Source organism: Microcebus murinus, chromosome 7 (genome assembly GCF_040939455.1).
Source record: "Microcebus murinus isolate Inina chromosome 7, M.murinus_Inina_mat1.0, whole genome shotgun sequence".
Lineage (NCBI taxonomy): Eukaryota > Metazoa > Chordata > Mammalia > Primates > Cheirogaleidae > Microcebus > Microcebus murinus.
The window spans coordinates 45,316,082-45,341,031 of record NC_134110.1 but is presented as its reverse complement, the minus strand read 5'-3'; the positions used below and the strand labels follow the sequence as shown (position 1 = coordinate 45,341,031).

Sequence of the window (24,950 nt, the reverse complement as noted above, 5' to 3'; positions counted from 1 at the left end):
ATCCTGGATGAAGCTGGAGCTCATTCTTCTAAGTGAAGTATCACAAGAATAGAAAAACAAATGCTACATATACTCGCCATTAAATTGGTGCTGATTGATCAACACTAACATGTACATATGTGAAGTAACATTCACTGGGTGTTGGGCAGGAGGGAGGGGAAGGCAGGGACAGGTAAATCCACACCTAATGGATGTGGTGCACCCTGTCTGGGGGATGGGTATGCTTTTTGGGCAGTGGCAAAGCAATTTATGTAACCAAAGCATTTGCACCACCATAATACTCTGAAATAAAAATAAACAAACAAACAAATAAATAAAATTAAAAAAATAAAACAAAAATAAGATGGCTATAGGTCAAAGAACTCAAAACTTATAGTCTTATAAGTGATATGGTAAAAGAAAAGTTACCACAATTCTAAACACAATAAATTACTGATAAATAAAGAAATGCTATAGTAAATATAGAATGACACTTTGACAAGACATGTAAGTTTGTTTTCCAGAGGTGTTTACAGTGAAATATTGGGGGTTTTGACCTGTGAGGAATGGCCTCTTATGCATGCTGGAGAATTTCTAGCTTCATGGAAGAAAGATCATAGCTTTTTAAAAATGTTATTTTTGACAAATAATAATTGTATGTATTTATGGGTACAATGTGATATTTTAATACATGTAAGGCAATCCACAATACATCATTGTGGAATGATTAAATCAGGCTAATTAGCATATCCATCACCTCAAATATTCATCACTTCTTTGTAGTGAGAATATCTAAAATCCTCTCTTTTAGCAGTTTTGAAGTATATAATACATTATTAACCATAGTCACCATCCTATGCAGTAGATCACCAGGACTTATTCCTCCTAACTGAAACTTTGTACCTTTTTACCAACACCTCCCCTTTCCCTGTCTACCACCCCAACCTCCCTACCCTCTGGTAACCACCATTTTACTGCTTCTATGAATTTGACTTTTTTAGATTCTACATATGAGTAAGATCATATAGTATTTCTCTGCCTGGCTTATTTCTCTTAGCATAGTATCTTCTAGGTTATCCAAGTAGTCACAAGGCTTTTCCTCTAAGATCAAGAAAAAGAAAAGCATGTCCACTCTCACCACTTCTGTTCAATATATACTGAATGTCCCGGCTAGAACAATTAGGCAATAAAAAGAAATAAAAGGAAAAGGAAATATGATAGATGAGAAAAGCTGATTATTTATGTTTATGTGTCATGAATTCTGTAATCAAGCATAACTTGGTACAGGTTAACAATTGCTATACACAAGGAAGTTTCAGTTACATCTTAAAAGTATTAGACCAAATAGGAAAAGAAGAAGTAAAATTGTCTCTGTTTGCTGATGACATGATCAGGAAATCCTAAAGCCTTCATCAAAACATTGTTAGAACTGATAAATGAATTCAGTAAAGTTGCAGGATACAAAAATCAATATACAAAAAGCAGTAGTGTTTCTATCTAAAAAAATTTTTTTAAATCCATTTACAATAGTATAAAAAATACTTATGAGTAAATTTAATCAAGGAAGTGAGAGATCTGTATACTGAAAACTATAAAACACTGATGAAAGAAACTGAAGATGATACAAATAAATGGAAAGATATCTTTGCTCATGGATTTGAAAACTATTGTTAAAATGTCCATACTACACAAAGTAATCTACAGATTAAATGCAATCCTTATCAAAATTCTAATATTATTCTTAATAGAAACAGAAGAAACAATCTAAAAATTCATACATAGCTACAAAAGATCCCAAACAGACAAACCAATAATGCCCAAAGAGAAAACTGGAGGCGTTACGCTATTTGATTTCAAAATGTTACAAAGCAGCACGACACTGACATAAAAACAAACATATCGACTAATGTAATAGTGCAGAGAGCCCAGAAATAAACCCTTGCACCCATGGTCAGTTAATTTTTGACATGGGTGCCAAGAACACACATGAGGGGAAAGGACAGTCTCTTTAATAAATTGTGCTAGGAAAACTGGATATCTTCATGCAGAAAAATGAAAATGGACCCTTATCTCACTCACCCTTTTTACAAAAATCAACTCAAAGTGGATTAAAGACTTAAATGTAAGACCTGAAACTGTAAAACTACTAGAAGAAAACATAAAGAAATGCTCTAGGAGATTGGTTTGGACAATGATTTCTTGAATATGGCCCCCAAAGCACAGGCAATGAATGAAAGCAAAAATAGACAAATGAGATTGCATAAAACTAAAAAGCATCCGCACAGCAAAGGAAACAATTAAGAAAAGAAAGATAACCCATAGAGTGGGAGAAAATATTTGGAAATCATATACTGGATAAGGTGCTAGTATCCAAAATATACAAGAAATTCAAACTACTCAATAACAAGAAAAAAAAATCTATTAAAAATGGGCTAAACACTTGAATAATTATATTTCTAAGGACATATAAATGGCCAAAAAGTCATGGGTCTTTTTTGAATGAAAAATGGGTAACAGGAAGATGGCTGTGGCCTATTGTCTTGTCTTTCATTCCTCTCAACTGGCTTATAACAGAAATACAACTTTTGTTTTGTTAGTTACCCTCTCATAATTTTTTGTATGGCCCAAAATGAAATCAGATGACACAAAGTGCACTCATGCTGCATGAGGTTCATAGTTATCTTCAAGTACTTTTCAGTTTTCAGTTCTCTGGAAAGCAGAAGATTATTGGGATGCTAATATTAAGCTCGTTTCTTTTGTCATCAGTGTTGTCTACTAAGTTCATCAATGTAATTAGTTTAGGCCCACTGGCTGTGACAATATCACATTTTCTCTTATGTCAAAACCTCACAACACTTAAGGCTTTTCCTTTGCTATTTATAATAGGGCACTTAGGTTTTACTGAGAAAGTACATAAAGTTGGAATACAGCAGAATAAATCACATAGGTCAATCCCCTGGGGTATAATGAGAGTTAAGGTGCATTGTATTAAATACCATAAGAGAAATACGGTATATTGTGTTAAATATATTCTTCTCAGGTCATTACACTCAGTGGGATAGAGTTTTTCATATTTATCTGCTATTCTCCAATAGTGCAATGCATAGTCACTTAATGAAAAATTGCTTATGAACAAATACGATTTTGGTGATTCATTTATCTGCACTAATTTGCACACATAGACACATATATTAATAGTAACGGAAAATATGTTAGCTTTCTTCTCCTTTCCACAAAATTCTAGAAATAATTAGGGTTTCTTTTTCTGTAAGAATCATTCCTTTTTAAAAGTTCTCTTCTGTTCCTTCTATTCATTTTACTTGGATAGGAGCTGCTATTCTAGGATCCAGCTTGTCTTCCTTCCTCAGATTATTGAGTCCCATACTGAGTTGTGATTCTTATTTGGCTATTTGTGGTTGTGTTCTCTTGGGTTATGAACAGATCAGGCTGTTAAACTCTTAAGACAATGGCAAATGGGGAGGCAGTGGGATGGTGGTGTAATAGTTTCTGCTTCTAAGCTGTTGCAATATCTTGGCTCAAAATCCTCTTTAAAAAAAAACACTAAATTTTTTTTTTTTTAAACCCTCTTTGTTTTGGTTCTCTGAATGCAAAATGGAGTTACCGCTGAAAAACGAAGAGTAGGAGCAGTTCAGTCCACCACTACAGCCACTGTTTAGGCCTACAAGAGTCAGCAAGATCCGGCAGTCCCTCCTCTTACACAAAGCAAGTGAGAGTGCGGTTTATGGTAAGTGGTCTCAATATTTTTATCGAATACTTCATATTATGATTTGGCTCAATATTCTTATAGAGCATGTCTCTATGATCTCACTTCTCTCAATCCTCAAGTTTTGTTAGAAACAAGGGCCTTTCTTCAGTGATCCTTCCATCATTCAACAAATATGTGCCAGGCATTGTTCTGGGTGCTTAGAATACACTAGGCAAAAGTTCTTCTCCATTAAAGTTACTGCATCAGGAGCTGGGGAATATTTCATATTGGCTCACTCGCCTAAGATAACCCCATCAAAAGTAGGGGTTGGAGCTTCCTTTTGGTCTAATACTTTTAAGATGTAACTGAAACTTCCTTGTGTATAGCAATTGTTAACCTGTACCAAGTTATGCTTGATTACAGAATTCATGACACATAAACATAAATACTCACCTTTTCTCATCTAGCAGTGGCTAAATCCACAGGCTATCAAGCCAGATTGCCTGGATGTAAATCCTGATTTTACTGCTCTGCAGCTCTATGACTTTGGCCAAATTACTTAATTTATTGCTGCTTCAGTGTGCCAATTTTAAATGGTGAGGATAACAGTACATCCATTACAGGATGTACAGATTAAATAATTCATATAAAGTGGTTATGTGTGACACACAGCAGGTGCTTACCAGCAATATTTCATATTTAATGCAGTTATTCTCCCCTAAACATGCTTACATCATAGCTCATAGTTATATTAGTACCTCTGACATCCAATGGTACTTATTTACAAGTCTACAGTTCTCTCTCATCCTGCAATACTCTTTGGTGGAGCATGGCAATGTCGGGGAAGAAGTGATTTCTATTTTCCCAGCACCTAGCACTGTGCCTGGCATTTAGCAGCAACTCCATAATATATATTTGCTAATGAATGGGAAAGGTGATCTGGAACTCATTCCTTGACTGTCTATCACAGGAGAAGAAAACAAAACAAAATGAAAACCACCACCATAAAAATGTCCAAATGCTCTGGATATTTTATTAGGGATATTCATCCCAGCACCCTAATCTAAGTGCCTGGCACAGAGGTGAATAGAGGCCAACAGGATCGATATGGAGAAACAGTGTGGGGAGTCTGCAAACAGTATCACAGGCAAGGCAGGAAGATTTCTAAGGAGTAGACAGGTACTACTTCATTATTTTGGTGTCATGGAGACCTAGAGACTATACTGGACACAGAAAAGGATGATAGCAGCACATGCTTCAGGACAAACCTTACCTTACAGAGCTGGAAAGATGAATTTAGAAGGATAGGAGGTTAGATAAAACAGCCACTAAAAGAAAAAGTGAAGGTGGAGCTTGTTCACAGGAGGCAAGAATAGTGATATAGAACTTGAGAAAATCTGCAAGGGTGGGCATTTTGAGTTCATATATAACTAACTGCAATATTATACTCAGGGTCTGTTTTTCATTAAATGCAAAAATGAAAAGTTAACCAAGCAATTTTATTCTTATCATTTATAACTTGCAAGTAAGATTACATAATAAAATAATTCTATTAAGTAGCATATTTTATTACAATTTCTTGTTGAAGGACTATCCCTTCCTGATCTTTCTCCACAAACATTCAGCACCTGTAACAGATGCTGAGCTGTAGCAGTTTTTTCATTCTGCCTTGCAGGTTAGAGAAATTCAGCAGAAAGAAGCTTCAATCACCTCACTCTTTTTTTCTGCAATTCTCATTCTCCTATAGGCGATAATCTTCAGGTCTGAAAGACAAAATCAAATTTCTTCATGAATCATTATTTCCCTTTCTCCTGTCTAATGAAGGAAGATTATTTAATTTAAAATAAAAGTAGCTTCCACCAATAAGTATTTATAAACATTACATCTAAAATTTCAGTGAAAAACACTAAAGCAAAATCTTCACAAAACTGAAGTTAAGTGACAGTTCTGAAATCTTTCTGAAAGTGCAAATATAGGCCACTACCATGTGGCTATATAAGAATGTATCTGGTAACTTAGTAACTCGAATTTAATCTCTTTGTTCTATTTTTAAACACCTTCATAAAGCCCCTTTTATTGAAAGAATTATTGTGATCTTTAAAAGAGTTCAAAATTCATACAAATATATGAATTTACCTTACAAAACCAAATTCTGAATAAGTAATTTTATCATTTATATTATTTTATCATATGCTAAATTTAATTTTCATTATGGTATCTATACAAAATAAACATATAAACACCAATAAACAAAATAAACATAAAAACACCTTTGATATTTTATTAATATTTACACATATATAATTGTTTTTTTTTCATTTATATATTTATAGGATTAATTATAACTGAAAGTTGCTTCTAGTAGTAAATTACAACAAAGAAAATTTTCAGGGAAATGTTAAATCATAATAGAGAAAATTAAATAGGAAACTATAAAATGCAAAAAATTTTAAAATGTTCTGTTATCTTTTCAACCATATATTTGTAGGTATTGGGCTCTTGTATGGAATTTTCTGAAGGAAGTCCGTAACAAACTAAATAGATATTTTTGAAAACAGCTGTAAAAATATTTGATAGTTTGAGTTCCTTTAAAAAGTAGATGAACTCTGTTTGCCCTGAAACAACTTATCTATTCCCTTTCTATAGTTACAGTGTGTTTTCTCAAACTGAATACTCACAAGATACCAGATAGCCCAGCTAAGAAGACCAATAGGCTATTGTCTGAGTAAAGGAACCATATTAGAATTTAAAATTGTTTACTATAAAACCCTGAGAGACACAGGCACTGATCTGGGAAACCAGTGACATATGCTTTCTTGTATCAGTAATATATAACAACAAGGAAGGGAAACTAGAATTTTGTCACTGTGTTCTTGAAATCTCTTTCCAAATGTAAAAACTGTATCCAAAGTCTGGGAAATGATAACCTAATGTGATAGCTGCAAGCTGCTCCAGAGTGTACCCTTTTTAATCTTTGGTATGAGACTCAATACAATCAAAGCAGTTCCTAGTCAAGAAACACTAGCACATTTTAAGAAACAATTTATTCTCCCATCCAGCTGGTTCACATAATTGCAAAGGGGATGGCAGTAACGCAACTGCAAAGAAATCTTCTAAGCTAATGTCTCACAAGAAATCTTTGCAATTCCACTCAATAAAATTAAATGTGTTAGTTACAATAACTAGTTGTTTCCACATCAAAGATTAATTTAAGTCAAAATGAAGTGACAATACCACCTTTTAGTGGAATTCAAAAGTAAAATTGGAAACATATGTGACGGGAATATGTATACTGACCTCAGGCAACAAAAGGATACTAAGGAAGCTCAAATTTGTTTCTAGAATATATTTTGGAGGAAGTGAAGAGGTTGAAAATAAGGGCTCTGTCAGAACTGGGGAAGTGATGAGTGAGAAGAAAGGTTGGGCTCAGAATTTTAGAAGCAGAAGAGTGACATGTTGGGGTGGAAGGTAGGTGGAATGGAGAGAGAGGAGGGAAGGGGCCCAGGAGATGACGAAGAAAGGAGCCACTGGAAAATAACAACTCAGAGATGACTACTAATTCTCAGCTTGAGAACTCAGGAAACTGCCATGCTATTTTTCAGAATGGGGAACACAGGATTGATTTTTGAATATAATAAAATCCAGACACGGCAGGCAGCTAGAAACCAGGGTTTGGTGTTTAGGTGAGTTGAGGAAAGAGAGAACAAATTAGAGAGTCTCTAACACACATTCCTTCTTTTCCACCCTACTTCTCTGTATCATGTGGCCCTCCTTAAAAATCTTCATTGGCCCTCTCTTGCTTTCTCAAAGTTCAAATACTTCAGAATTATACATTATGACCCTCCATGACATGGCCCCAGTTAACCTTTCTGAGTCATTCTTTCTATATCCTATTTTTCTACATCCTGGTCCCTCCACACTGCTTGGTATTAGTATCCAGATAAAAATCTTCACACTGCTGGACTTGGGTATTTAAAATTTCCTCTGCTTAGAATGTCTCTTATCTTTTCTCAGTCTGGCAGCTTGAATAATCTTTCAAAATTCACTTTAAAGGTTATATATCTCTGATAAGCTCTTTACAATTATTTCTTTCTAACCTAGGCTGGACTTCTTTCTCTGGGACTGCCAGAAAACTTCATGAATACTTCTATTACAGTGTTTCTCAAATTATACTGGCTCTTACTTATAAATAACAAATACTGAATGCTTATTAGGTGCCACAAAGTATAATAAGTACTTTATTATTATAGTATTATTATTATTATAAAATTATTTTATTTTATCCTCCCAACTACTTTGTGAAAAACACAGTTATTATCCCAGTTTTACAGTGATGAAACTGAGGCTCAGAGTGACTGGTCCAAGGATACATACATAGATAGAAAGTGAATGGAAGGGATTGGAGTATAAACTCTCTGACTTAGTGCTTGCAAGCACCATCTTATTCTATATGACACCTATTAGGCTGCCAGTTCCTTTGAGGGCAGGGCCCAGTAAGATTAATCTTATATTCCCAGCTATTATTAATAGGACAGTGCCCAGCATATAGTGGATGCCTGGTACAATATCTGTCATTGGAGTACAGTGACTGCCTTGAAAAGACCACTTTGTTTGTAAACTTATCCATTCCTCCTCCTACTGAAACAATTAGGACATTCTGCAGATGGTTAATTTGCTCCTAGGGTGGGGGGAGGGAAATACTATCATGGCCAAGGGACTAGATGTTTCTAGCTATGCCAGCATTAAAACTGGAGGCAATTCATGGTATTAGACAGTTTCAGGAGGTTCCCCTATGGAGAAAAGAAGAGGTTTTTACACTATATGGGTCTATTTTTCTAGATCTCAAAACAAACAAAAACAAGCACACAAACAACTAACTTGCATTGTTTACTCCCTTTCACTAAAAGAAGGAAATCCAAGATAATATAAGAAAGGGTGGGGAGGACCATTTATACCCCCACGCTTCTTACACTTCAGTGGTCATACAAATCACATGGGCTCTTGTGAAAATAAAGATTCTAATTTCACTTAGTCCGTGCAGGGGCTCATGATACAGTCTTCTTAACAAGCTCCCACTGATGCATTGCTGGTTTATGGACCACACTCTAACTAGCAAGGGTTCCCCTCAGACCAAAAATAGGGCTATTCATAAGACAGAGGAGATGACTATATGAAGATGTTGGAAAGCAAAAAAGCACCTTTAGTAAGAAATTTCTAACACCATGCTGTGCCTAATAGAAGGTAACACACACCATTCTTCCTTAGATGGAGATGACTCCATTTGATATGTGGTAACTTTCCTGGCTTTTTTTGCATATCTACCATCAAAGAAAGATTAAACTGTAGTCCAAGTAGCTTTAGTACTGAGTAAATGTAAATGTGTTTATGCTCTTTAAAAGTTGGTAACCCATATATGGCAACACTATATTAATCAGAAATGAATTCTCAGATAAAGTTGCTTACATATGTATCCTATTTTGTGTTGACATCTACCTAATCTCATCATTAAATAATTTTTTTAAACAAAAGAAACCTGGCATTTAGTACATTGTTTTTTATACTATAAATACCGAAATGTTTAAAACTTTAAGATGCAGCTAACTTTTTTCCAGAGGAATGGATGATGGGTGAAATTATATTCTACATTAGCCCTACTTTTTGATCACTGTTTCATTGGATATAACAAATTATAAAGTTTTAAAATAAAAGATATATATATATATATATATAGTTAATATATTTATAAATAACAACAATATTCTAAATCTCAGGAAATCTTTGGAGGGACATTTCAGAAAGCTAATACCTATCCATTTCTCTTCATAGAAATTATAGAAATTTACTCCTCAACAGAAATGCAAGTTGTACTTTAATAAAATTATCATTATCCTTCTTTGGACATGTAATATAAAATATCTAAAATCAGATATATCAGAGTTGTACTAAAGCAAAGATGATCAAGAAACATGTCTATTTTAGCTAATAGTTATTAAGAAAGCTTTAAGTAAGTCAGTGGCAAAAACCAAAATATAAATTTACCACATGACATGAATTAAAAGTCAGTTTCTCTTTCAGGAAGGATATGATTTTGTTCATTTAATTAATTTATTCAACAAACATTTATTGAGTGGTCAGGTCCTGCTGTGGGCATTGGAAATATAGCAGTAACCAAGCCAAAGTCCTCATCTTTAGAGAATGCAGTTTCTAACAGAGGGATAGTTTATTTACATGTTTATATATATATATATATATATATATATATATATATATATATATATATATATATATATAACCTATATATTAAACATACACGCATTTTGAAATTTGAAGTGAAAGCTAAAAGTTTTAAACTTTCATGTATGCGCTCAGAATATACTTAGTAGATTAATGAATCTTCTAAGAATTGCCTAAAGTAGAACTTTAATTTGTTCTCTAAACTGTGCTAAACTTTCATAGCTATCAAATGTTCTGTATCAACAATCTATTTTGCAAATAATTCTTGTCAACAGCAGAAAACTGCCTTTAAACAATATAATTTTTTAAAAATAATATTACTTTTTTGAATGAGGAAAGAGAAGTTAAAAAAGGCCTAGCTGAGCTATAGAAAATATTGTATGGTACTTGTGATTGCTCGAAAACAGTTGAAATCACATCACATCCCGTATGATTCTCAGTTTTCTATAGTCAATTCTTTAGCACATACACATCCCTATGAAAAACACTTCCTGCCACTTGTTAAATTAAATAAGTAAAATACTGCCACTCATTAGAATAAAACAAGCACATCTTAAAAAGGCAGAGATTCAAATTCAGAATTCAGAAATTACAGAGGTCAAAATAGTTTTATCTTAAAAACGGAGTTATTTTTTATAAAAGAATTTACCTTTTGGCTTTAGAAAAAAGCTTTTTGAAGATTTGAGTTTATATTATAAAATGGGAAAAATCTATTCAGTTTGTGAATAAAATGAAACATAAAACTATGAGTGGTTTATGCTATAGTTCAATTGTTTCAATTAGTTCAATTACTTTTTCTATTAAGATAATTTATTTCCAAGTAATAGACCACACATATTTTAGTTGTAAATCTATGAAATCAAATATAACTTAAATATAATAAATCTCAAAAATATTTTGTTCACCATTAGGTTTTATGTCTTTTCATTCTTAATATTTCTTAGTATAATGATTATTCCATAAAATATTTAAAAGAGAAAAATAACATTTGAATGGTGAACTAATCTTAAAAGCAATAAAAGGTCAGTATGATTGAATTTTAAGTCATTTCTACTGTATAGATGGAACCATTTCAGAAAATCTGGTGACATCACATATTCCTTAAAGATGTTAGCTGTACAGGTAATAGTGAGGCAAAGTAATAGTGCCTTTATACTTATTTCTTAGGCACTGTATTACCATCTACATTAGAAAAAGTTCAACACAATTTTCAAAAACTTTAGTCTAAATGGTATAAAATTTTTAAAAATCATTAATTTTTTTCAATTAAAATTAACAGGTACCGCCATTACCTTCAATTACATTTTTTTAGTCAAAATCTCTATTGGATAGGATTTGTAAATGATCTGTTTTTGTTGTTTAAATAAAGATTGTTTTTTTATTTTAAAAACCACTCTTGATCTGATCATGTCCAAAAGAACAGTAGAGTTTAGAATGCCTACTTTGAGCAAAACTCAGCACTGGAAAAACTGAAGTCTATGGTTTAAGCCAACTCTGAGCTGGTTGAAATGGGTAAGAGAGTTGGAAAGTAACCTTGGCCCCCAAGTCCAGCTAACAACTTCTGACTGTGAAGAGCAGAAAATTAAGTTAAATTCTGTGGGGAAAATGCCACATGACTGGACTAGCATAAAATTATGGAAAATCTTAAAGCTGTCCAGATATCAGCTCCTTATGGGATGAGACAAGGTAAAAATCCTTCTTCACTGTCTTTAGTGAATGAAGTCTGATTTGAAGCATATTTTGTAAAGCATAGTTGAAAATAATTTTTTTCTGAATATTAACTTAAATAAGTCTGAAAATCTGTAGATTTTTAGGATTAATAGCTTTCATATCAGACAGCAGGCACTAAGCTTAAGTCTTTGCTCTCTTCTACAGCTACAAGATGCTCATCAAAGCCCTTTTTCAGTGCTAATGTTCCCAGCATCTGGAACTCGACTTTTCTTTCACAGAGCTGGATGGATTATCTATTAAACTCCCTAAGTCTCACCCTACTTTCAGGAAAGATGATTCCAGGGCCAATCGTGGTTGTCCTCATACTTCCATGCCTTCATCCTTACCATTCATCACTCCTTTGCAGGCACATTTCTAAGAGCACACTCCTTTGAACACCAGAAACACAGGTTTTCATTATAAACATCTGTTTTCATGCATCCATTGATGCTGAAACTTTGCACACACAATTTCTCTACAAAGGTGAAGATTTTGCTTAAAATATTACCTACAGAGTTTACGTGTCAGACTAATAATGTGAAGCAATTCAAGTTGCAATTTTCCACATACCTAGTTTTTCCTAAGAAATGCTCTCCCACAGAATTTTATAAAAATTGAAAATAAAAAAATTTAAAATGATCCAAGTTTTATTTTTAGTCTATACACTGAAAAATTTCCATTACACTGAGCATTATATAATTTCCATGATTATTGGGGTTTTGCTATGTGTTGGCAAAACTGCAATAATTATGGGAATAATTATTGATAGTATTAAAATAAGTTGACCATTTGAAAGCTATAATCTCAGACAGGCAAATGAACTGTGAAGAAAGGATAGGGATCTTTTTTTCCTTTAAAGAAAAAAGACAAATGAATTCTAAGGGTAAACCCTACAATCACCATTTGTACATGGCAAACATACATCTACTTTATACCATCAAAAACACAGAACATAATAACTTCATGACATATTCTCACAAAATTTATGTATCCATGAGATGTAAAAAATACTAATATACCAAGTACAGCCACTAATTTAAGAAATGAGATGAACAGGCAATACTACTACTCATAGTACATATAAAATAGCTTTTAGTTTAAAAAAAAGTATTTATAGTTTTGTCATATCAATTTCACTCATCTCCTACCATTGTTTTAAAAATGACTAAACAACTAACAAAAAAAAACCCCTAATGTATGCTGAAATTAGATCTGAAAGAATATAACCTTTGCAAGAGATTTAAAATAATTTAAATAAAATCCCAACTTTGATAGTTTTTAATTAAGAATGAAACAATTTTGGTAATCATCAACTGGGTTCAGAGCTTAGTTTGACAATTGTTACTGTTGTTCAAAAGCTTTTATTCTTCAATAGAAAAGGTAGTAAACGTACATTTTACCAAAAGGTAATAACAGTTCCAATTATAAGATGTATATTTTAACATTATAAACATTAAGTTTATTACTAGGGAACATCGTAAACATTATAGACATTACATTTTATTACTAGAGAAACAAACAACAAAACAAGCTATTTTGTGACTATTTATTGTGGTGCAATCCAGGTACATCTGTTTCAGTTAAATGTCTGCAGATTCACCATCAGATCTACCTTGAATAAACTCCAGTTACTGTATTCCAAAGGAAGATTATATTCTTGGCTTAGCTATTTTGGGTGGAAGAAAGCAAATTTTAAGCTGGTTTTTTCTCCAGAAGGAGAAAAAAAATTTTCCTTATAAAGACAAGCCTTCCAATAATGAGAAATCTCATGTTCAATGCATTGAATTGCATAGGATATCAAAATATTTTAATTCTAATTCTAAAGTATATAATATTTAATACTAGTGCTTTATGAAATAGCAAACAACTAAAATGGCATAGTCCAATAAGGTAGTCACTAGCCATATGAGGCTATTACAATTTAAATTTATTAAAATTACATTAAACTAAAAATTCAGTTCCTTAGTCATATTAGCCATAGTGCCAGTGCTCAAGAGCCATATGTAGCCAATAACTACCTGTATTTGAAGCTCAGATGGAGAGCTTTTCATCACTGCAGAAAGTTCCACTGAATAGCCCTATACTAAAATGATCATCTATTTCTTAGACAAGTTTTTTTTTAACCCCCAAATAACTATTTTTTCTTGGTCATATGCTTCTTATGTAATAAAGACTAATCAGGCTTGATGTGAGCTCTAATATGCAGAGAAGGAAATATTAAATGATTTATGTTAAATGACTAGTATACCTATAACATGATATATCCTTAAGTTTCAGTATGTGTATACCTACTTGATTATTTTGAGAACACAAGTTAACATATGTTGTGTGGCTGGATGTGAGAACATATTACAACTTTAATAAAACAAAAAGGGAAGCTTGGTGCCTAACACATACTTCTGCCACAAGGAAATTTGGAATGAAAAGAAAGGGCAGGAAAACCCATTCCCAGAGTAGTAACTAAAAAAACGCATCAAGTGACTCCAAGTTTCTCTAAAAGTCTCCTTAAAAATAGCCATAGAAAAGCCACTTCTAATTTCATTAATATAACAATGACACTCAGACATCTCCTAATTTGCTTTAATATCAGCAGAAATTACTTAGTAAAATGAGCATTTTGATCACTGCGCTGACTATAACAACACTAAATATAACTTGTGAATGGTTATTACCTTACTATAATGCTTGGTTTAACTAATTTAGACTACATTTTAGAATATTCACAAAATATAAGTTCAAGTACATAATATGTGTTTGGTTACTTATATGAGTTAAAAGCACCTTTGGTATTTCTAGTTTTTAAAAAAAAGAGTACCACATCCCTCATGATCAAGAATATAAATTCATTTATGATGATGTTTGTATAAAAAAAATCAGATATGACATACTTATATTTACAGAACTTGTTAAAGGAAGGTAATCTACCAAAACTTCAAGGACTACTTGAAATAATTTTTTAGTATATAACTTATCAAAGGTGAGTATTTGTGAACTACATGCAACTTAAATACATTTACATAAAACACTACACTAGCAAGCAAGTTAAAATAATATAGAATTTGTAACTGCAAAAAGAACTCCTATTAAAAACTTGGCCAATACTTCAAGTGTCCTAAGTATTTTCATACACAGTTGAAACCGAGTTCAGATGAGGAACCTGAGGCTCCAAATGATAAATAACTTAAGGTTATAGAGTGAGGTACTACAGAGGCAAGATTTGAACCTAAGTTCGGAGTTTTCTAAGACTTCATTAATATATTCATGACAACCCTGAAATTCATTTTTAGAGCAGAACTTATCTCATCATTCTTTCCAAACACTTACTGAGTATCTACTATGTGCCAAGTACTATTTCTAAGTGTTGGGGAATATATGTGCTGAATAAGACAATGTCCCTGCCCCTTTGAAGCTGACCTTCCAATGCAACACAGGACATTCCAGCAGAGTGGTTGGGAGCACGACCCAGGAGTTAGTCACTTAGGCTAGAATCCTTAATCTACCACTTACAATTATGTGATCTTAGGTAAGTTACTTTACCTCTCTATGTCTACATTTTCTCATTTATTAAAAAAAGGGGGGGATAAAAACTGTACTAACTCATTAAGTTGCTCAGAGGATTATACAGGTTAATACATATAAAGCACATAGTAAATGCTTTAATAGTGTTTGCTATTTTTTATACTGCTATTAATGTAGGGAGACATAATAAACATGTATATAAATAAATGAGATTATTCTGGACAGTGATAAATGCTGTGAAAAAAAAAGAAAAGCAGTCTTTGCTTCGCATCTTCTAGAGATTCTTCCCTAACTTCACTTATAAAAGCTGATACAAGGATAGTCTATGTTTGCATTAATTCATTGAATAAATACTTGCTGAGTGCCTACTCAGTATGCAGGTATCATGCTCAGTGCTAAACAAGACAAACACGTAGTCTCCTCATGCAATCTTGTAAGGTAAACAGATATTAAGCAGATATTCACACAAATATTTAGTTACATTAGAATAAATACAGTAAATGAAAAGTGTACAATGAGATCCCATAATGGTGAGCCTAACTCAGTTCAAGGATTACAGAAATGATTGCCTGAGGAAGTTATATTTAAATGCTTCATCATCTGTACATCCCAGACAAAAGAGCCTAAAAACAATTAGATGGGAGATAGAATGTTAAACCTTAGCAGCTTTACGGACCTTAGGTAGAGGGAATTGTATGGAGTAAAACAGAAAGTATTTTATTTTTCTATTTGGATCAAGACTATCTACAAGTATCCAGAATTAATAACTTTTAATTAGAAACAATCTGGAAAACTGAGAATCACTTTGTTTTAGGTTAATAAAAATTCATTTATCATTCCAAAAGACTAAAATCAATCTAAGAAAGATCATCTCAAATAAAATATCTGATAATAATAGGCACCTCTGAACATCCTTGCTCTCATCTAGCAAAGTCTTAATGCTTAAAAACTTTTGGTTCTACTTACATTTAGAGTTTATTTGCAGGTGGTAGCTGCTTAGAGTTTCTAAGAGAGTAAAAAAAAATGAGTTCACTCTTCCCATCTCAAGGATTTTATCATTTGGTTGAGGAAACTGAGGACACCAAATTGAATTAAAAAAAAAAAACAAAAAAAAGAAAGGAAGTAAGAAACACTTACGGAGACCACACTCTTGGAAAAGCATCTATTTCTTCTTGTGTGTATTCATCTAGACGTTTGGGTATTATTCGTGGTTGAGGAAGCTCTTCCACTAAGTTCTTAAGAATATCTTCTGGAATATTCTACATTAGAAAAATTTTTAGGCTTAATTTTCTTAAAATATTTTTCTTAGCAGTACATTAGTAATAGTAAGTATTAAAAAGTAACAAGCAAAAGAATGTTTTATAGGAGGAAAACAATATAATTAAGATAAAAATCTGTGAAAATTCCTGAAAAGTACAATAATAGAAGTAATTACATTATAATACACGTTACCTATTTTTTGAAAATATACTGTTCATTTCCCTCTTTTCAACTGTAAAAAGGCACTGCTTTGGCTCATTTTCCTGCTTTTTCATATGATGTATATGTGTACTAGGTCTATTGTGTTTAGTGCCACTACCTTTAATCTGTGCTCCAAATTATGGCCAGAAAAAAATTTTGAAAATGAAAACCTGCTGGATCTTTGAGTCATTTATTTATCTAAGAATCTTTTTCTGAACCCCTCCTAAGAACCAGAAATTGTGCTAGGTGCTGAACATATAAAGGAAAATAAAAAGACCATGGCCTATAAAGGCTTGTAAGTTTTTAAAGAATCCTCTCTAGGCTTAAAATTTTTCCAGATACAGTTTTAACTCTTTTGCTAAACCTCCTTAGCTAGAGTGTCCTCACTCATGGCCCGCCTCTCTGACTTCACTTCTCTACACACACCCACATGGTTTCTGACTTATCAATCTCCTCACCTTACATGCGTTGGTTTAGGCTCAAATTCTGCTGCCTTTATTAATGGTATCCTCTGCCCAGAACTACTGTTCCCCTTTAATATATTTAAATCTTCAGGAAAATGAAGAGAAGAGTTGGAAGACTAGCCTAGCAATAGTAGGCAGAATGGACTGCAGTGGGGAAAAGACGGAGACAAGAAGAACAGTTAAGTGGCTATTTCAGTAATCAAAGAAAGATGTAAAAAAGTCTAAATTTGGGTAATGAAAAGCAAACTAAAGAGTAAAGCACATATCCGAGACATTTTATAAGAAGAAAGAATTGAGGATGTGAGGGTGATCTGGCTACAACATGTCACCCCATTGATTCGACTGATCTGGTTGGCTAGGCGGGTGTCCCTTTCCTCCCTCACTGCTCCATGTGCATCCCTTCTTGAAGCTGCGTGCTCAGTTGAATAGGACGACCTTCCCCGCTAGAGGACAGGTCTTCTTCGTTCAAGGGTATACGAGTAGCTGTGCTCCCCTGCTAGAACCTCCAAACAAGCTCTTAAAAAGAAAGCATTGGAATTGGACAGATCAAATTTTAAAAAAAATGATAAATAAGAGTGTGAGTAACCCAAAGAATTAACATTTAGATTGTGTCCATGACACAGAAATAAGGCAGCTGGGAAAGGGAAGTGGATTGTGAGACTAGGTGATAAATTAATTTGGCTATTAAAATAATGGTACGATATCAATATGGATATATGCTAAGGGCATTTTCACAAGGAGAATAGATATAATTGCCTCTTTTTCATTATAGTGTATGCACAATTTTTTATTTTTTTAAGAAAAGGATTATCACACAGTAAATTACAGTTCTCTGCAGAGAGCAGTATCACAAGTAGGAATCAAATATCTGCCCAACAACACGGCATCAAATAAGACATAGTTTTGACAAATCAGTATGTCTTAAGAATCAGAATACAATTTATAATAACTTTAGAATTATGGAGTTTTACTATACTGTAAGCTTGTTCTAAAACCTAATTGAACAAAACTTTTATATTACTTCAAAAAATTTAAAATGGCTTTTGGTGTATAGTTTTCTTTTTCTGTTGTGTCTTTTGCTGCCATTGGCACCAAGGTGATACTGGATTTGTTGAATGAGTTCGAGAGGATTCCTTCCTTCTTGATGTTATAAAATAATTTCTGCAGTATGGTGGGTACCAGTTCTTCTTTATAGGTCTGATACAATTTGGCTATGAAACCTCTCGTCTGGAACTGTTTTCTGCTGGAAGGTTTTTTATTAAAGTTTCAATTTCATTGCTCATAATTGGTCTGTTCAGGAGTTCTATTTCTTCTGATTGATCCTTGGGAGGGTGCATGTTTCCAGGAATTTGTCCATTTCCTCAAATTTTTCAAGTTTATGAGCATAGAGATTTTTATAGTGTTCACAGATGATATTTTGTATTTCTGTGCTATCACCTGAAATATCTCCTTTTTTATTTCTGATTGAGCTTATTTGGGTCCTTTCTTTCCTATTTCTGGTTAATCTAGGGAGAGGTCTATCAATTTTGTTTATCTTTTCAAAGAACCAACTCTTTGTTCCATTAGTCTTCTGTACTATTTTTGTGCTTCTGATTTCATTTAGTTCTGTTCTGACCTTAGTTATTTCTTTTCTTCTGCTGGGTTTGCTCTTCCTGTTCTAGTTCCTGAAGACAATTCATTAGATTGTTGATTTGTGATCTTTCTGTCTTTTTGATGTAGGCATTTAAGACTATGAATTTTCCCCTTAGGACTGCTTTTGCTGAATTCCACAGATTTTGATAACTTATATCCCCTTTGCCATTTAGTTCAAGGAATATTTTGATTTCCACCATTTCTTCCTTGACCCAATAATTGTTCAGCACTAGGTTGTTTAATTTCCATCACTTTGTGTAGAATTGAGTGTTTTTGTTGGAGTTGATTTCTAATTTTATTACACTATGGTCTGAGAAGATACATGGTATAATTTCTATTTTTTTTTTTTTAATTTGCTGAGACATGTTTTGTAGCCTAAGATTTGATCTATCTTAGAGAATGTTCCATGTGCTAATGATTTGGCTTGGATAGGCTGGGTCACTATCAACATACACAAAACACAATAGATACTGTTGATAATGTGTTTCTTAACTGAAAGGCATTTTAATGATAGTTAACATCCTTTCTTCTACCATCATTACTTCCTCAGTATATTCAAATCTGCAAGTAAATAGAGCAAACAGAAGTTGTCTGGACATATAAAATATTGTTAAGTGACACATTTTTTACTTATTAAAGGAAACTATGTGTCAGTTAGATACTTCTGAGAACTTGTGAATATTTCACACTTCTTTGGGAAGTGATTAAAAAAATCCCAACACTGATTGTAAAGGCAATTTGAAAAGCTGCCAAATGCTCACTCAGCACAGAGAGTGTGGACTGTAGTGGGTTCCTAGTAAATATTTGCTAAATAGAATGAAATTTCTACTAAAATGAGTTTTCCAAATTTCCTTACTATTAGAGGATTTCACTGAAAAAATAGATAATACTGATACAAATGAGGAATTAAAATTCTTGATTAGGCATTACACAAGAAACTACAAGAGGGAGAAGTGACTCCTTTAATCTGGACACATGGAAGGTAATTCACAAATGCTAACTGAATGTGTTTACAGAGACTTAAGAGTCTTCCTCAAGGGGGTGGGGGTAACCTAAAAAGAGAATAAGGAAAGAATAAGAGTAGAAAACAGAAACACATGAGCTAGGTGATCATTTACTTTATTACTTTTCTGCAACTTTTTACTTTAGAAAATTTTAAATCCACACAGAAGTTGAGAGTACACAGTGAACACTAATCTAACCTTCACCCAAATTCACTCATTATTAACACAACATATTTGTGTTCTCTTTCTGTCTATACACAAACACACATAAACAAACACTTTTTGGCTGAACTATTTGAGAATAATTTGCAAATACTTCAACCCTAAATATTTCAGCATATTATCTCCTAAATATAAGGCCAATTTCTTATATAAATATAATACAATTTCATTTTCAGCAAAATTAATATCAATAAAATACTTTTTATCTGATATATAGTATATATTCAAATTTCCCAAATTGGTCTAATATTGTTATATATATAACTATTCCACTCCAAGATTCAGTCAAGGATCACATGCTACATTTAGTTATCATAGTATGTTGTTTAGTCTTTAGTCTAGTCTCCTTCAACCTGAAGAGTTCCTCTGCCCTGTCATGAAATTAGCATTTTGAAGAGTCCAGGCCAGTTAAATTACAGAATGACCTTTTATTTGGATTTGTATAATTGTTTTCCCATGAACAGATTCAGATTGAGCATTTTTAACACGATGCTATATAGTTTATGTTTGGTCTTCAGTGTTTCACAGAAGGAGGAACATAATGTCAGTTCGTCCTATATCAACAACAGATTCGATCTCTTGGTTATGGTGATGTCCACCAGATCTCATTAACATAAAAGCATTTTTCCCCTTTCCAAATATTAAATACTCTCTGGCATGATATTTTGGTACTCTGAATATCCTGCTTCACAGTAACATTTTACCCAATGGCTACAGAAAATGCTGATAATGGTGCCTTTTCTGGTTCAGTATTCCTTCTACATTTTTTATATGACATTCTTCTATAAAAGAGCTTTTCCTTCTCCAAAAAGGGAGAAGGGAAATTGTAGTAAATTAAAAATGATTTTTGGACTATCATTGTAGATACACATATTTTTATTTTTTATTCAATGTGATCCATTATTATTACTATTTATTTCGAAGTTCACACAGTCCCATAGTTGGTCAGTGGACACCACCTGAAGCTGGCTCTGTATACTCCTGTTATTGCTCCACTGGTTTTTGATCACTGCCTTATTTTTTTACTACTTTCTATTATTTTACTATTAAAAAATAATGCAGAAATAATAACCTTGTACATGTATTTATAGTCTGAAATTATTTAAGTAATTTATTGTTCAACTGAACTACCATGGATACTTAAAACATCCACATTTAAACTGCTTGTAACTGGAATAAATAGTATTTTTGTATCTCTTAAAAATTGTGTTTTCTAAAAAATGTAACAGTAAAATCAGAAATAGAAGTTTTTAAATTCTCATTACTTCATCATGAAGGTCATTTATCCTTGGATGATGATAATGCTCCCATACGTGTTACCAGAGAGGTAAAGTGAATAGTGGAAAATTACTCTACTTATTCATGTAAAACAATGATAACAAATTAATCATTTTGATAAAATATAAATACTCTACTTATTATGAATAAGTCTTATTTAAGCTAACAACAGAGCACACACACAAGTAGCTTGAACAATTGTTATAACTTGATATTCTAGAATAAACTTCTACATTATTCCTTCAGTGGGAACTAAAAGGGCAATTATAACCTGGTAATGATCGCAACTAGCACTTACTATGCCAGGCCCTGTTCTAAGCATTCTACAAGTATATTTTATTTAACATTTACAACAATCTTCTAAAGTAGGTACTATTATGATGTCCATTTCACAGATCAGATAACAGAGATAATAAATAATTAGCCCATGTCTATTCAGTCAATAAATGGGGCAGCATGAATTCAAACCTAGGCAGTCTGACTAGAGTCTGTATGCAACCATTTTTATTATAGAAACTCTAGTGTTTCATTATATTAATATTATACTAAAGGGAAAACCTAAGTATGTAAAACAGTATGCTAATAAATAAAGATGTTGATACTTTTTTCCCCAAATAATTTTTAGCTGAATAAACTTTGAGTAGGAACAAATATTTAAAGCTAAATCATGGGAAATAATTAACAAACAAAGTTATTAATCCATGATATATAGAAGTTTTGCTAGTGGTCACATAAAGAGTGAACTAAATTAATACTTTTTTCATAGTTGATGAAATTATCAATGAATATTTCAATTTAAAAGAGGTTCTGATCATAAATCCTTGTTCAAAAAAGGAGTTATTAAAATGAAAATGTAGAACTTAGCAGACTTTTGATTTTTATTCCAATGTTGGCTCATTTTATGGTATAAAATAGGAGTAACTATTGTTTTATATATATATATATATGTTCACTTTAAAAATACAAAAATATTTTGGAATTTGACATAGAATTATTGAAAATAAGTCTACAGCATATATTTAAAAAGGAGAGAAAACATTTAATTGAAAATTTCAGAAAAGCATCATTACCAATGACCAGTAACTCACCTCATCTGGAAAAAGATGCAACCTTTGCATCATTGTTCTTCTGTGAAGGTTTTTTGGCAGCATGCCATAAATAGCTAGTTTTACAATCTGAAAAAACAGATATTCATAGGACTAAATAAGAAAAATGTGACTCGGTATATAAAGAAAGCAAACACAATTAGAGATGGTGATGAAAATAAGTGGCTAAGAGTCAACATGAACACAGGAAAGAAACAGACCTAAGTAGATATGTGAAAGTCACAGAAAAGAAACTTTATTACTTTGTACATTACTATTTTCTTTAGGCTCTAATGTTTAATTTAAAATTTAGAAAAAGAACAAAAGGAAGAAATTAAAAGTAATCTGTGTATGTGCCAATTTTAGATAGCACAATTGATTTTTATCATCTGCACTCATATTTCAAGAGTATAATTTGATGTATGTTAAAGCTAAACCCACTAAAACAATACATGTTAGAACAAGGTTGCATTATAAGAAGATTTCCTATTCCTTTCATTCATTCATCAAATCAGACTACCAAGCCTTACTACATACAAAAGCTAATGGCATACCATATATGTTTTCCATCTATTTTCTATGTTAATGCTATTAAGATTTTATGTCATAAAGACTTTATTTAAATGTAGATTTATATTGTTAAAATTAAAAGCAATTAAAAATTCAGTTCTTCTGTCAAGCCACATTTCAAGAGTTCAACTGCCACATGGAGCTAACAGCTACCATATTTGACAGTGCAGACATAGAACATTTCTATCATGGTAGAAATTTCTATCAGACAGTACTGATCTAAACATTAGTGTTTAAACTTTTCAGTGTTTTAAAAGTCGAAAGTGGAAATTGACAATATTAAGACTACTAAGCATCTTTTCTGGATAAGCAAGTAATTATATCCTCTGAATATCATTGCAATTGCAATTTTATTTTATTAGTAGGGTTACATGGCATTTGGTTTGCATGTTCATAAAAATTTATCCTATTAAAAAATGCAAACATCACACTCAAGTTAGTGAAAGCTAGAAAATGTGAAAAGGTTATATAAACTAACACAGAGAAAAAAAGACAGATACACAAATGAATGCAAACAAAAAAATGTGAAACAATATGTATATGCAGCAAAGTAATTGTAGCTGTATAAATTTAGGCATACATTTTAAGAAATTCAGAAAGTGAAAAAGATAGAACAAGATAAGCTTAATAAATATTAAAAACCTTCCTCATATAAAGCACAAATACAAAAAATACTTTAGAAGTTGACATAAAATTATTGAAAATTTTATTTAACATTTGCTTCACACAAAATAATTTTATCAATTATAGGAAGGGGAAAACATAAGAAAGTAACCATGTTGGAAGAAAATACAAGGACACAGAAACTCTTAAAGAAACTAAAATAAATGACAGAGATAAATGACATAAGGGCTGAATCAAAATACTTATTTGAAATTAGAATTAACAATCTCCTATATAATTTTGAAAAAATTTTAACATTTAGTAAACTATTACCTCTTTAACTATTAATATTAATGCATTTTACAAATTATATTCCAAGACTGTACTAGCAATCAGAAGACTGCATTATGAAACAAATGCTCTGACAAGTCACATGCACCAAGTACTGATTAGCAAATTATGTCTGCTGGCAGAGGCCTACTGTTCCACACAAACACTTAGTGTTTGATTTGGAAATAAAATAAATGACCTCTTCCTTCTCAAGTCATTATTTTTCAAAATACAAAGTTAAAACTTAAAAAAAAAAAGATCTTTTATGAGGTAATCAGGTAATCATTTGAGTGGATTTAACTGAAATATTTCCTAAGCCTTCATCACAAATTTGGTAATGCATTTCAATCTTTGTTCATAAAATACAATAATTTGTAACAATTTCTACAAATGTTATCCAATGCCAAATTCTTAACATTTAAAAAGTTGGACTATACTGCCTCCTAGTGTTTAGTTAACATATACGAAAAAAATAGAAAATTTACTTTTAAAAACATTAAAAAATTCATAAAATATTAAAAAAATAATTTGTTGTAACAGCTATGGTATATATTATCAGAAGCCATTATAACCTTTGATACTGTTATATGGAAATCATATTAATAGTCAAAATAGAATACTTTTACCTATATTATAACCTATAACACATTAGTTATGAAACAGAACACTAAATATTTCCTAAGAAGTAAAAATTTGAGTACATTTTTATAAAACAGACATAAATGATACAAAATAAATAGTAAAGCATGGAACTTCTAAATGGTATGTAAGGTCTTACTGTAATAAAATATTCCTTTCCTTAACTTTACCAAGAAAATTTTAGGCATTATTACACCAAACAAATAGTTGCATCCTGACACTATTTATTTTTATTTACTACTTTATCAAAATAAAAGAATATCTTCAAAGTCTAATAAAACCTTGGTAAAAAGCTAAAATAGTCTCTAATGGGGAAAATGCTTTCTTATCCTATGAGTATAGTTCAAAGCTCAGGTCAGAGTTAAGGAAGAAAAAAAATTATAAAATAGCAATGGGAGATTTTGTTTTGAGTAATATTGGGAATTAATACATGGATTAGAATGTCTCCCAGTATAACTTAAAACAAATAAACATTAGTGAAGTTAGTAATATTGTTTATAAAAATACCTTTTGA

General features: G+C 32.0%; 1 protein-coding gene across 1 annotated transcript in view; it reads right to left on the bottom strand.

Annotated features, from left to right (window-relative positions):
* Positions 1-5,165: 5,165 nt before the first annotated feature.
* MRPL13 (mitochondrial ribosomal protein L13) overlaps positions 5,166-24,950 on the bottom strand; it is a 42,675-nt gene continuing 22,890 nt past the window's right edge. Inside the window, exons 5-7 of the mRNA XM_012753814.3 lie at positions 22,298-22,384; positions 16,286-16,407; positions 5,166-5,448 (exon numbers count right to left, since the gene is read on the bottom strand). Coding sequence (XP_012609268.1) covers positions 5,427-5,448; positions 16,286-16,407; positions 22,298-22,384 — 231 coding nt within the window. The 3' untranslated portion in view covers positions 5,166-5,426. The remainder of the gene's footprint in view (positions 5,449-16,285; positions 16,408-22,297; positions 22,385-24,950) is intronic.